Source organism: Sphaeroforma arctica, assembly GCF_001186125.1.
Source record: "Sphaeroforma arctica JP610 unplaced genomic scaffold supercont1.460, whole genome shotgun sequence".
Classification (NCBI taxonomy): domain Eukaryota; class Ichthyosporea; order Ichthyophonida; genus Sphaeroforma; species Sphaeroforma arctica.
Window position 1 is genome coordinate 56315 of NW_014040098.1, and position 14619 is coordinate 70933.

General features: G+C 39.3%; 3 protein-coding genes across 4 annotated transcripts; all 3 read right to left on the reverse strand.

The window, feature by feature from the left end:
- Positions 1–3243: 3243 nt before the first annotated feature.
- Positions 3244–3876, reverse strand: SARC_06449 (hypothetical protein; the record flags this gene model as incomplete). The annotated part of the gene is made up of 1 exon (XM_014299648.1): positions 3244–3876. The coding sequence occupies one exon, from the start codon at positions 3874–3876 to the stop codon at positions 3244–3246; it is 633 nt and encodes a 210-aa protein (XP_014155123.1).
- A 1835-nt stretch (positions 3877–5711) lies between these two features.
- SARC_06450 (hypothetical protein) lies at positions 5712–6422 on the reverse strand (the record flags this gene model as incomplete). The annotated part of the gene is made up of 1 exon (XM_014299649.1): positions 5712–6422. The coding sequence occupies one exon, from the start codon at positions 6420–6422 to the stop codon at positions 5772–5774; it is 651 nt and encodes a 216-aa protein (XP_014155124.1). The 3' UTR covers positions 5712–5771.
- A 2294-nt stretch (positions 6423–8716) lies between these two features.
- Positions 8717–14290, reverse strand: SARC_06451. 2 transcript variants are annotated; one of them, XM_014299651.1, is made up of 14 exons: positions 14116–14290; positions 12563–12844; positions 12205–12395; positions 11727–11937; positions 11490–11575; positions 11165–11311; positions 10861–10967; positions 10517–10661; positions 10154–10396; positions 9829–9907; positions 9408–9580; positions 9196–9253; positions 8976–9064; positions 8717–8866 (listed from the first exon to the last, which is right to left on the reverse strand). In XM_014299651.1, the coding sequence occupies exons 1-14, from the start codon at positions 14138–14140 to the stop codon at positions 8768–8770; spliced, it is 1935 nt and encodes a 644-aa protein (XP_014155126.1). In that variant the 5' UTR covers positions 14141–14290; the 3' UTR covers positions 8717–8767. The 2 variants fall into 2 exon arrangements, with proteins under 2 accessions (XP_014155126.1, XP_014155125.1); XM_014299650.1 differs by having other exon boundaries at positions 12214–12395; positions 14116–14271.
- Positions 14291–14619: the final 329 nt, after the last annotated feature.

Here is a 14619-nt window from a genome sequence, read left to right on the forward strand (position 1 = left end):
ACTACACACACACACACACATATATATATATATATATATATATATATATGTGCATACATCCTTGCATCCATATATACATACATACATACATACATACATTCTTACATACATACATACATGCAGACATACATACACATATATTTATACATACATACGACATATATATATACATACATACATACATATATACATACATACATGCATACATAAATACATACATACATACAAACAAAACAAAATACATACTTACATACAAACATACATATATTTACATACGTACATACATATAAGCATACAATTATACATATAAGCATACATACATACATACATGCATACGTACATACATACATACAAAGTTCGCTTACAGATTGTATTGCTGACCTTTGTGTCCGGTGTTCAGTCGACGTCTGGTGTATACATACATACATAAATACATACATACATACATACATGCATACGTACATACATACATATAACGTTTGCTTACAGATTATATTACTGACCTTTGTGTCCGGTGTACAGTCGACGTCTGGTGTTTGATTCAGCTATATTCGTTGTCTGTCTACGTCTAGTCTACTGGAAGACTTTATTCCTGAGCAGTTGTTTTCTGAGTGTTGTACAATTTATATACTTTTGCACTACGCTTGGATTGTATTGTGTCACCGCTCAAAGTGTATTAGCATACAGCCGTAGTTCTTTGTACAAGCTCTCAGCAGTATAATGGTGCGCAAAAGATTTTAGTATTAATATAATTGTTTGTCGTGGAAGATTCTTCAGAGACTGGTTTTGAAAAATCAAATTTACTATAAAACACGCGGCCATGTAAAATACCGAACTGGTGTTGAACCCTTGTATTATAAAAAGGTTCTGAACTGGTGTCGAACCCTGGTGTCATAAGATAAATTATAGCACTGGAAAGTCACCAAATGTACAATTTTTTTTTGTACTTTCAATTTTTCATTAAAATAAATTTGAGAAAATAATTGAAACTCGCATTTAGAGAATTTGATTGGGTAATTAGAAAACGTACCCGTAAATCTGTATGTACATTTAGTGACTTTTCCACGTAGGCCATGTACATTTAGAGTATTTCCTCATAGAAAAAGGTAGGGGGGCTTTCCACCCCCCTCCCCCCGGTGGGTAAGTGTGTTTATGTGTGAGCGTGCGTGACTGAACGACAGTGCGTATTTGTGTGTGTTGAGTGAAAGTGAGGGAGAAAGGTTACATCAAGAAATCTCACCCTCAGGCCTCAGCTCACCCTGCACAAGTAATTAGCTACCCTTTTTGAAGAAACTCTATTGGTCTCTGCGGCGCCCCAGCCGTGTTTTATGGAAACTATAGAGACCTATCCTTCAGATGCTTCTTAGTAACTAAACTTTTATTACAAGGTAAAAAAAACTACTTATAATGAACAGAATATTATGCTACACATGGACCGTTCAAGTGTCGCGTGGCAGTCTAGAGAAAAACCCAGTTGAGGTTTAGGACCTAAAAGAGGATAAACTAGGTTTCTCCTACCCCCCCCCCCCCCCCGGAAACCCGAAGATGGAGTTTGGGTTGATGGTTCGGACATTAGCATATCACGGAAAGTGGTATCTTTGGGATGAGCCAGACTCTTCGTGAGAAGATCAGCCGGGTTATCATGGGTTGATATGTACGCAAGGTCTATCATTTCGTGGCGCACACTGTCACGGATATAGTGATGACGTATATTTATATGTTTAAGACCCTTAGGAGTGCCCGTGCCGAAAGCTATCTTGATAGCGCTCTAGTTGTCAATATGCAAGCGGGTTGGAAGAGTTAATCTGTAGCCAAGTGCCGTCATTAGGTTGCGGCTCCAGGCTATATATAGATCGGGTTGTCTCAGAGCCTGTGATATATTCTGCTTCTCCAGAGCTGATGGAAACTGTTTTCTGTTTTTGCGACCTCCAATATATGGGGGTATAGTTAAAACATATAAGAGTGCCCCGATGTGTGTGGTGTACGCGTTTTTGATGATGAAGGGTGGGTAGTCTCCGGTAGAGGAGATGGTGTTGTTGGTGGATGGGGAGGTGGTGTTGGGTTAGGGCTGGTGCCAGGTAAATTAGTAGCTGATATTGAGTTGCTGGCCGTTATTGTAGCGGCGTGAGGCGTTGAAAGGTCGACGGTGGGGTTGTGAGGCAGAGTAGCCAGTAGGGGGGCTCTGGGGGTGGTCAGGATAGAAGGTGGACGTGCAGTAGTCGGAAGTGAGGTCTTCGGAGGAGAGAGTAATTGTTGTATTGAGTCGTAGGAGACATAGTAGCCACCTGAAGTTCGGGGTAGCATATTGGAGGACGCGCTGAGTCCAAGATGGCATTCTTGGCGATCTCCGGAAAGCTTGAGTGTGAAACAACAATCCTGGAGATTATTTTGGGCGATGAGTCCATGGGCAAGATCCGGATCCAGGTATGTAGAGCCCAGTTGGGTTAATGTGCCGCGAACAGTGATGTATTTGATGCTGTTATCGGCCATTCTTGAAGGGAATTTACCCGTTTCGATGTTTGTGAGTAGTTTTCGTGCTGAACTGTGCATATAGTTTACTGTGGGGCCTCCGTCAACAAGTAGTGAGTGGTTTAAAACGGCCCAAAAATAACGAAATCATGCCAATAACCAAAATAAGACTTGTGACGGAATAATTAGGTATTTAGAAGGCTCTGAGAAAGACGCCATGTCTGTAGCATCACTAGAACACCTCGCACTAACAACATGAAATCCGCACCTCTAATAGCGGTAAAAACCGATATCCTGACCTTAACACGTCGCACACGACCTTTTCTTTCACAAGTAGACATATAATAAGGTAAATATACACTATATATGCAGGCTTTGGATCATACTAAGCATAATTGTACAATAAACAACACTTATTGCTAACTCATCACTTGATGCGCATGCGCATGCATCACTTGACATCACATCGCTTGCTTTGTGCCTTTTTACGACTTGGTCCTTTGATATATGACTTGTTTCTGTACCAATTGTAGTGTTGGGGGGTCTTCTGGACAAACGCCTTCTTTTTCATATTCCTTCTGTAGACTGCTGTATACTGATTGATACTTCACTTGCATGTCCACCTTAACCAAGTGTACGATGTGTGGTATATTTTTTCCTGGAAACTTGACAGTCTTGGCACGTCGTTGTGGTGCTGAATCATTGAATGACGCGTCTTCGCCACGCGCCAAAGCAGCAGCCACGCTTTTTACCTCGGCAGCTTGCCTTGTCTCGTCAGCCTTCCGTCCTTTGTGTGGCCTTTTTGTCGGCCATTAGTGTTGATACTAGAACTCGTGTTTCGTTTTCGCCCGGAAGTGAATAGCACACGGGGTAGTCTGTGCGTAGCTGATCGAGCATTGCCCCGGGCTGCATCTTGCGGGCAGAGTCCTGCTCACCCAGTTCAAAGTATGTTCGTATATCACTTGGATACTTAGTAATGAATGTTGTACCGTACTGTGATCCATGTGGTCGTCGCCTAGCCCAGCCTTGTTTGCTTCTCATTGTTTGTATAACACTATCTGTTAGATCTAACTCTGGGAAGTTAGTTGATCCATCACGAATGGCGACTTCGTGGCTACCTATAAGGTATGCAGCACGACGAATACTAGTAGCAACTAAGTCTATTCTTTTCATGGTAGTTGTTGGTATATGTTTCTCTTTGCGTTTTCTCTGCCTGGCATTACGTGTACCTAGAATGTTGCCTATATTCGACGCCTTCACTACCACGGCTTTTAGAAGATATGGAATATCCTGTGGTATCGAACCATAACTAGAATACATGTCAGCCGCCATATCACCAGTGTCATGATCACTACCCATGAGTTCCAATATCGTATTGACCTCTTCTTCTACTTGCTCTACTGACATGTTATCGCGACTAAGTGCACCATCACTACTAGCGTTTGCATCATGATCAATTATATAGTCTACTCCACTGTTAGCGCTTGTGTTAGCTACATTGTTATCTAAATCTTATCCGCCCTCACCACTAGTACTGTCTATCTCATCACTATCTTCAGAGGTTGGTATTGGGTTGTGAGCATCTTTCGCACTAACGGCTACTTTTGTTTGTTTGATAGTTTACGGATAATTTTACACCTTCACCAATGTTAGAGTACGTATAGGCATGGAACTTGATTGTTGCACTGTGTAGTGCTTTCTCCAAATTCTGTCTGTCCGTACCTTCCAAAGGACAATCCACTGAGTCATAGTAGATGTCATTTACACGGCCAAAGATTTTACTCTTGCTTGTACTATTACTTGAAGATCCCCGTCGATCCTTACCAGCTGAACAACGGAGTATGCCACCATTACACGCTAGTGCAGCACTCAACCTCTTGGGAGTCGCAATCTCTTTTATCAAGTTGCGCTGTGAGGTCTTCATAAAGATCATGCAATGTGTTGTCCCACGGACAAAATGGGCGTCGATGAGCTGTATACAGTATCACATATATTCAGATTAGCAGAGGTTATTGTCGTATATATGCAGCTAATAAACACAGGAGTGAAATTCAGACATTACCACAATAAAAAAATGAATATCATTACATACACCTTTTCCATCTTGTGTCTCGGTATGCACGAAACGTACGATCTAGATATCTAGCATCAGGTTCAGAAGCGGCAGTAGTAGTATTAACCCCTTACTTTAGTAACAACCTGCATTGTCAGAAGATAAGATTGTAGTCTTTATATTCGGTACCTCTCGTTTCAATTGTCGAAGATAAGTTTCTGTTAGACTCGCCACAGAGTACCCGTCCACCTTGCTCGAATATCTGATCTCCATAAACTATATGACGAACTGGTCCACATCTGTCGATCGCATTGCCTATAAACAAGAAATGATAACAGTATTCAATGTGTATGTTTGTGTGATGATAGATAAATCGATTAAAAACACACTTATAGTAATCACACCCATAATTACCTAAGTTGTCAAACTCAATCCACTCTTCATATACAAAATATTGCGTCATGAAGCCATGCCAATTGAAACCTCTCTTTCCGAAGTGTTCTTGAGAGGATTTTCGTGTAGATGTCGCTTCCCATTTCATCTTCCAGTCCATTGTTGTAAACGATTCCGTGCTCCCTCTATCCTTGTTACATCTACCTTCTATATCCTTTAGTATGTCCACAATAGCGGTTTGCTGGTTCTTTACACGAACTCGATGTTCCATGTATATTTTCAACTTTTCAAAACATACATCCAGAACGAATAGTGCGTCATCCCTTAAATTTGATGACTTCTGTGTGCAGAACTGCACGGCGATAGATAATTGCATCTAAACATATTCTAAAAAGTCACAACCATTGCACTTCTCTTTTCCTTTCTCGTAGCTATGTCGCTAGGCTGATCAAGTGCGTACTGTATCTAGTGTAAACTACAATCATCTTCGTTTGTCACATGATCATCGTACTGTTGCTTCAGAAATGTCTTCAGGAGCTCTATGTTGGTTGTTATTAGTTTCTTCTCCGTGACGTCTACAACAAAATCGTTTGTGGTTATTTTTAACTGTACTATCACATCGTTAACTAGCGTTCCTGTTACGTAGTCGACTGCCGTTGAAAGCTTTTCATCCTTGTTAGTCAGTGCTGCGAGGACACTATAAAAACTCCGCGAGATATACGTTTGTCTATATTCTGCAGAGCAGTGTATCGATCATAGATTAACTGAGATGGAAGCTTTCTTGTGAGTGAAGGTAGAGTTACTGTCTCGTCTGCGGATAGCTTTATCGTCTTTTTTCCCCATGATAAAGTACCATCTACTTCATCTGACAGTATAAAGGATATTGCTCTATTAAGCGCTGCATCATCGAACCTGATCTACTATACACAGGTTGTATGAGTGGCTCCCCTGTCATCATTTGTCTCATATCGCGGAATGATTGATCTAAACGTGTGCCGGACAGTTGAAAAGTCCTTCGGCTTTCATTTCCTTTCGTGTTTTGATCGTAGTACCCGCAACAATAAGAGCTCTTCCGCTTTTGTACACTCCCCTTAGGAGCTACATTATACACTTCTATTACTTTGTTTGCTATTTGGCTATTGATCTTAGAATGGTTTGATTCTTGTGTAACTTCTGTGTTACTATTATTCTGCTTTCCCACAGGACCGGTTATTGATCGCGCTGCTTCTTTCAGTAGCAAATTTGGGTTTGCTGGATACAGAAATTCAGAGAGTCTTACCGCACCACTAACCAAACTTTTGCTCATACAACTCCAGCCGGTATTGTCTGTGTCCTTGATATGCTTGTCTGACTCACGTGGATTGTTAGATGGTATATTACGGTTTGTTACATGTGACCATCCGAATGCGTTCCATATATCTGTTGCTGTAGTCATGAAAGATACTTTCGAAGCCTTCTCTCCTACACTACCGTTCTCGTCCAGCTGACTCTGCTCACTGATACACATCTTAGCTCGTTTTGCTGATGCACGATTACTCGTGCGTTTGGTATAAGCATGTACTACGTTGTCACTAGACCCAACAGGACGCCCTCTTTTCCGTTGTAGACTGGCAATAGTCTGCCCCCCATTGCATTTGCATTCACAGCGGGAACAGCATAAACATCCATCGCATTTGCTGACTTTACACTTACAGGTAAGCATGATGGTCAATCTCTGACGTCATGCATTCAATCGATGCGCATGCATCGATCATCACACACCAACTGTCCTCTAACCACCTCCAACGCTCCTAAGAAGCTCTCAATATACTCTAAAACACTTTAATAACCTATATACAACATATAAATGCAGTATAGTACTCAGAACACATACATAAATCGATGTTTTAGTACCTCTGAAATCGACACAATCATGTACACTGAACTAGCTGTATCATGCGAACAAAACATGCTATCGGGATGGCGCTTTTTCAGACGCCTTTGTGAATGTTTCTTAAAATCACACTTGCAAAAATATCGGGTTTTGGTCCAATTCCGTATTTACTGTTTTGGACCAGTTTCGTTAAAATCAGATCCCCTTGGTAGGTGGATGGGGTGTAAAAAAAGACCTTACTTTTGTAGTTAAAAAACAAAATTTAAACACAAAAACAAAAATAGTTGAACTCCGGTTCTGAATAGAAGCTTGCAACCCCGATGGGAATACAGTACTGAATACTAGCCCCCCCTCACATTCCTTTTTTATAACAATTAAATTTTATTATTATTTAATATGTAGTATTTCACAAATAGCGAGCGAATTTAAATTATCTATTTTTAATATTACCTGACCTAGCCCTCTAAATTAATATTATACACTGAATGCAGTAGCAGGCTAAATATGACAATTAAAATTTATTATTATTAAAATATTGCACAAGTTGCGAGCGAGAATTTTTTTAATACTAGCTTTAAAAAAAATTAAAAATACACAAGTAGCGAGCGAATTCAATTATCAACTTTTTATACTAGCCGGATGAGAATGCTGAATACTTTAGAGACCCCCCGGGCCCCTCCCTTTTATATTTTATGCTTCATTTATATTGAATCTGTTTTTATTATATTTAAAAAAACAAAAAACAAAACATATCATCACCTGTTACCTTTCAGGGTGAATCATTTTGAACTATTCTTTCCAAAGTAGTTCAATACTGATGCCAATCTAGTAATATAAAAAGCCGCTAGAACGACTTACAAAAATTGGTCTGTACGGCATGGTCACCAACTTCCAGGCTCCATCAACACCAAGCTCTGTCACACCTATTGTGAGTGATACACCTATTATGAGGAGTTCGCACAAATCTGGTCGACATTTTTAGTTTATTATATACTCAATAACAACGCGGATCCACTGTGAGCAACTCGCATAAAAATGTGGTTAACAACTTTAGTTTATTATTTGCTCAGCAAAAACGCTCATCGATCTCATGCCACCAGCAGTTTATACCGTTGTGGGTCATTCTCTTAGGATGCAATGGTCGTGCTTGTACACATTTTTTTATTACGCATGTGTAGCTGAATTATTTTTGTGGATGTGGATGATATAGTTATGTGTTCTAGAATATGTTTATGCGTGTTTGTTTGTATATGTGCGAGTGTAAACACGTATATGTTTTAGTGTATGTATATTTATATGTGCACGTGTACGTGTATGTGCACGTGTATGTACAAGTACACGTATAAATATAGTGTGTATGTGCTATGAGTATTTGTATATGTATGTGTAAGTGTAAGTGTATATGTATGTGTACGAGTATGTGTATGTATATATGTATATGTTTATGTGTATTTATATATTTGTGCATTTGTGTTTGCAAGTAGGGATAAATTATACGTAGATATATAACTCAAAGATACATATATTCATGTACATATTTGTCCACTTGTGTGCAAACATTTGCTCGTTTATACTAATACGGATGTATGTTCATATTTTATGATGTTACTCCATTGGATACTATTGTGCATGATGTGCGAAATATACAATAATTTTGGGAGAATGTGCAAATTCATTCCCATATGATCTATATATGTACATGTCTCTGTACATCTAGCTTCTGTGTAAGACTTCAGATCTGTGTTTATATATGTATATGGGTATGCCCAAAACGGTGCTAATGAGTGCGTGCACCTTCGTATAATGGCACTCTTTGCCTTGCAAGTGGAAAAGTTCAAACGTGCTTACAATACGTATATGAAACAAAGCAAAGATGCGTATATACTGGGCAACTGATAGATAAATATTCATTGATGCAGCCTTCCAAACCAAGTACTATTCTTTAATGTGTTCGTAGTCAGTATCTAATTTTCATTCATTTAGTCATAAGCAGAAAGATTGAGCCTAGCGGCTTCACACTCATATATGAGCAATCGCCACAGCTTGACAACAAATATGTTGGCTTCCTCGTCCAGTACCTGAATGTTTGGCAAAAACAGAATGAACTGAATATTGGTCCAAAATGATCGATGACTGCCAATGAAATTGTAATACAAAAGCGTGCCTTCTCGAATCGCGAACACGTACCTGTGCAACATCTGTAAGAATCTCAGCCGCAGGTGTCCTAACTTTCACTTTATCGCATATGAATTCCGTTAGTGAGGGCTCCTCTTCACCTATATCACGATATTAGGAAAACATAGTACAAAAAATACATATGTATAAGTGATCTCTGCCTATCCCAATTTGTAACCAAGAGTTATTTCTTTCACTTTCGCTACGCAAGTCGTGCAAGCTATAAACATACCTATATATTCTGTGATCTTCTTGTTGACCCATGGTTGTATCCTTTTGACGAACATAGCCTGTGTTCTCACCAAATCAGCAAATATGCGAATTTTAAATATTATACTCGCTAAAGTATTCGAAAAATGCAATGCCAGTTCAATTCACATCATAACGCCGGGTTAAAATAGGGATGTAGTGGCAATCCAAATTTGCGAGGTACGAAGTACCTACCGCAGAAAGCATCTCCCAAGGGATATCAAATTGGAACAATACTTCCTCCGATTGCGGAACACGAGCTATCACTGCCATCATAAGACTCTTTTTCTCAGCCGCTATTTCCTCTGCTGATAGACCTTCGTTCATAAGCTTCGCTTCGTCAAAATAGCCTTCGGGGTGCACCAATTCTGTAATGTAGTAGTATCCTGACTATTACAATATACATAACAGCAAATCAAGATATATATATATATTTATATGTATACATACATACATAAATATATATATATATATACACATATACATATACATATAAATATACATATACACACACACATATATATATATATGTATATATGTATACATATATACAGATATATAGAATATACACGCCGCAGCGTAGCAGTAGAGATAGAATATACTCAATTGAAATTACCTGGCACCTCTGGCTTCTTTATGATGAAAAGATCGTCCTCATCGTCTGGTAGCTCGCCTAGCACTTCCGATTCTCTCGACTAAAGTATAACATTAGGCAATGTACGAAAACAGCAGACGCGGTTAGCCATTAAAAACAAGCAGAAAGTGTCCGCTGGCTTAAATGTAGAGCGCCATTGCAATCACACATATCGAAATCACGACAGATTTTGAAGATTTAAAATAGATAACACGATATTTTGATCGCAGACCGTCCAGTGACCAATTAGCAACAAACCTTTCGGAAATAATGAGCCGAGCCTAAATGGGCTTACTTCGCAACTCACCTTGTCCCGTTCATCTTGAGTGACTTCACGTGCTCTCTCTAATCGAAGCTTCTTCAGAACGGACGAAGAGAAATACTTTGCATCATCGTGTTCGTCATCAAAATTCCCGGCGAATTCCATTTCTCGCTCACGCCGTTTACGTTGGGCTCGTAAGCGATCATTTTCTTTGATCTCTTCTCTCTCTTGCTTTTTTTGGAATTCCCTCACTCTCTCTTTGTCTTTCCTTTCTGTTATACGTTCCAGCTTTCACCGCAAATCGAGGAAAAAACGAGCAAGTGATTTTCGATTCAATATACAATACGAATCGGCCATTTTGATATTAATACTGTAGCAAGAAAAATGATCTAGAAATTTATAACTCACCTCTTTTAATTCGTATTCAGAATCCCTCTGTAGTTTTGTCAGCCGTCTTTCTTCGTTTTCAATCGCTTTCGCTCGATCCTTGGTATAGTCTGCTCGCTCCATACTTGTTCTGCGCTCCTTCCTTCTTTCACGACTGCGACTGCGACTAATCAGTGAGCATCACGTGAGTGTGCGTTAGCATGTATATTTATGAACGTTCTTATATATTTACCTACGTCCGATGTACTCACGCCCAGATACCGCAGACAACGAAATTGAGATCTTATATTAATTTATAAGGGTAGGTAGACACGCTGCCATATACAAATTTCGTGATGCCCACACATTCAACCAGAATATCGTACCTTCTGCGACGTCGTTTGCTCTCTTCCTTGCCTTTCACATTTCTATTGCTTCTCTCTGATTCTTTCTTCTCATTTTCCCTAAACCGCCCAATCTCAGTACTTATAGTCTAACTCGGGTGGCGGTTCAATAAATTTTGACAATTCAGGTGGACAAGAGTAAACAATGTGGCAAAAAAAACCCCCTGAATTTGTGGCTCGGAAAGTAATTTGCACCCAACTTAGAGACCAAAGAAGTAATGGACGGATCAATCGAAAGCTGTGGTATTGATATTATGAAAGAAGGTAATCAGGGTCAAGAACTCACCTCTACCCTTTCCTTGATTTTCTCTTCGCTGGCCCCACTAGCATTTGTGACTGCATTCGACTCGTTTAGATCTGCAACACTAACAAGGTCTACATTCGATTTTATGATCTTCTGGATTTGAGCTGACAGGGCTTCGTCTTCAGTACTCTGTGTGTATACAACAAGGTTCAGTTCATCAAATAGACGACTCTAAATTATACTAGTTAGAGATCAAAATTATGAGACTCTGCCAGCAACGAAACACTATCTCAAACAGTGTTCCCGATATATCTGGAGCTCACCGGTAAAATGTATGCAAGCTACACGATGCTGATCACAAACCTACCTGAGTCGCCACATCTCCTGCCGCTTGATTGGCCTTGTATTCTTCGAGAAGTTTGTTGTTTTTCTCATCCACTGTGACCTTCAGAACTTCAAAAGAGTGTGCGGATACCCAATAAAATTTGGAGGGATGCACTGTTAGCTTAGATCATTCGAGGTGTGGCAAAGTTTCAATCAGCAATCGTCAAAATAACAGAAAAAATTCAACTAAACCATAATTTTTTTAACATAAGCATCACACCTTTCTCGCCGATGCGAACTCCGTTCAGTACACGGAGTGCTCGAAGTGCCCCCTCTTCACTATCATAATCACAGAAGCCAAAACTTTGAAGATTGCCAGCCGCGCCTTTCACTCTTTTCCATTTAGTGACAGTACTGCATGATCTGAGTATACTTTCTAAACTTTTATCGGGAATATTTGCAGATATATTTCCTACAAACACTGTCACTCCCTGTCGACCAGAAGAGAAAGCAGAAGCAAAGTAAGATATGATACAGCCTCTCCCGAATTCAATCGCACGGTATTCGCTTAATACAAATACATACTGTAAGGAAACGCATAGTCGTGTTGAATAACATGAAAGATTTGCCATATACGTGTGCCCTTTATATTATTGACTTGCCAATTTATAGATGCACTAAACAACAGAATTAAAGAATAAGGCATTTACAGCGGCGACGTATATGGCGTACTACATAACCACGAAAAGCGATCTTGCCTGCTTGACCTTTTCACCCACAGGAACAAAGTTGGTCGATGCCCCAGCACCTGGGCCAGTCGGATTACTCATGTTGGCAATTCCAGGTGCTCCACCCATATTGGTTGGCGGCCCGATTCCTAAATTCATGTTCACACCTGGCGGTATGGCCAAACCCGTTGACGAGGTCATACCTGGGGCCATAGCCGCACCTACAAAAAAAAATCCAGAGCTACAATGAGAACTAAAACAACGCCCGAACTGGAATAACACTGAAACTCAAAATGGTCTACAACCACAATATACTTGTCAAACTGATAGTATATATAAATTCAACTACGAATTTAAGTGTATGGGAGACCTTAAATCTTAGAGGTACCTGGGCCGGCTCCAGAAGTATTATTAAACATTCGTGGTCCGCTCCCAGGTGGCGCAAGATTGCCACCTGCCGGGCCCATAGAGTTCGGTATCGGCGGGCGCCATTGTTGCGGCACCATCCCCATCGGCGACCGCATCATCGCTTGGCCCATCATCGGTCTCATTGGCGCCCCCATACCGGGAAGACAATTCTTTCCACTCATGCCGTGCGGTCCCAAACCTGGAGGACCCCTTCCGGGTAAGCCCATTGAAGACATCCCCGGGGGAACCATGTTTGGGTTACCTATTGATAAGGTTAAAATAGTCATATTCGTTTGATCGAAGGGTGATTTTTATTAGTACAAAGAGACATACACCAAGCCCTCATGCAATGTGTATTATGGCAGGTAATTGGGTACAGACGATGAAACATGCTATTATTTTGAGCACTAGCAGTCGAAATTGCAATTGACAAACCTAAAAGCAAGAAACGAAAACTTTGTCAATAAAGCGTAACATGATGATCTAGTAGCATCTGCCTACCTAGGGCATGCTCGTCTGATAACAAAAATATACTTCCAGCTAAAAGAAACGTACGAACGTTCAGGAAAATTGTGCTAATTTATGAGCTTGGTGCTCGTGGGTTCCAATCACAGCCTATATATATATAAAATATCTATAGATAATATATGCCTGTAATAAATGTACAAATATATATATACAAATTATGTATATATATACATATATGTGTATATAAAATACAAATATAGAAATATATATTAATATTATAAAACAATATATATCAAGTGTTAGTGTGCGCATATATATATATATATATATATATACATATGTATATACATACATACAATATAAAATAATATATATGTATATATATATATATATATATACTTATATATATATATACAAACATATATATATATGTGAGTGTGTGTGTGTGAGAGAGAGAGATTATGCGAATATACACACACATACACACAAAATAAAAACACAAACAGAGACATAGACACAGGCACAGACCCAGGCATATATATAAATATATATATATCTATATAAGTATATGTTTATGTGTGTGTATGTGTGTGTGGCTATATATATATATATATAAATATATTTATATATATATCTATATAAATATATACATGTACAGTATATAAATATATATATGTATATGTATGTATATATAGATAGAGATAGATATATATATACTATTTTTACCCATATGTATATAGAACACCATATGTGCGCATGTGTATGTGTGTATGACCGTTTACACTCTCTGATTTGAAAATGCAAATGAAAAGTCTTGAACTCAGATGAAAGCCGAGTTTTCGACTGCATTAGAAGATTATGCTTCCTGTATATGTACCCACGTATAGAACGCTTGCACTCGAGGTACATGGTGGTATTCCTAGATATTCATATTCAGACTATTCATTGTAAAGCTTGCAATCCACAATATGTACGCTGAAGATTTTTCTTCTTCAAACTTGGTCCCATACGGGCTACATATCTGTATTTCCAAGTGGATTCTTGTTGCTTCATCGGTTGACTTACCAAAAGGCACGTTGTTGTAAGCCATTTTGTGGGCTCGTAAGTTGCTGTATAAAACTGGGCATATGAGTTGAGGTGATGGGGTTTGAAGCGCGGACCAACTTTTTATGTGCTAATCACAAAATTGACCCTACGATATCGGAAGTGGATGAATTTATTTATTTACAATGCATTGAAGTGTTATTTTACACTATTTATATTTATTTAAATAAATACCCACAACAGGTAAATTGTGAAACATTACAAATACCCACAGCAGGGAGTGAGCCAAGCTCGGTAGTATGTTGCGTTGTCTGTATTTTTAATTCGGTTTATATTATACAGTACCGAACTCTTGTTTGTCGGCAAATTGCACACATATAAACACCCTTCAGTGCCCGTGACCAGCGTGACCTGGATCTCTCGCAGATTCAAAAAAAAAGCTGTCAAAAAATACGCACACTGTAGAAATACGGCCTCCGGTCAGTCTAAAATATCAAGATCAATTGAGATAATACATTGGTTTTT

What these genes read in the sequence shown, in the direction of transcription:
- SARC_06451 (XM_014299651.1), bottom strand. Translation starts at nt 14,140, where the DNA reads ATGGCTTACAACAACGTGCCTTTTG. An exon ending in TTACAACAACGTGCCTTTTG is followed by an intron (nt 12,845 to 14,115) that starts GTAAGTCAACCG and finishes CCTTATCAATAG; the next exon opens with GTAACCCAAACATGGTTCCC. An exon ending in CTCAAGATGAACGGGACAAG is followed by an intron (nt 9,908 to 10,153) that starts GTGAGTTGCGAA and finishes GTTATACTTTAG; the next exon opens with TCGAGAGAATCGGAAGTGCT.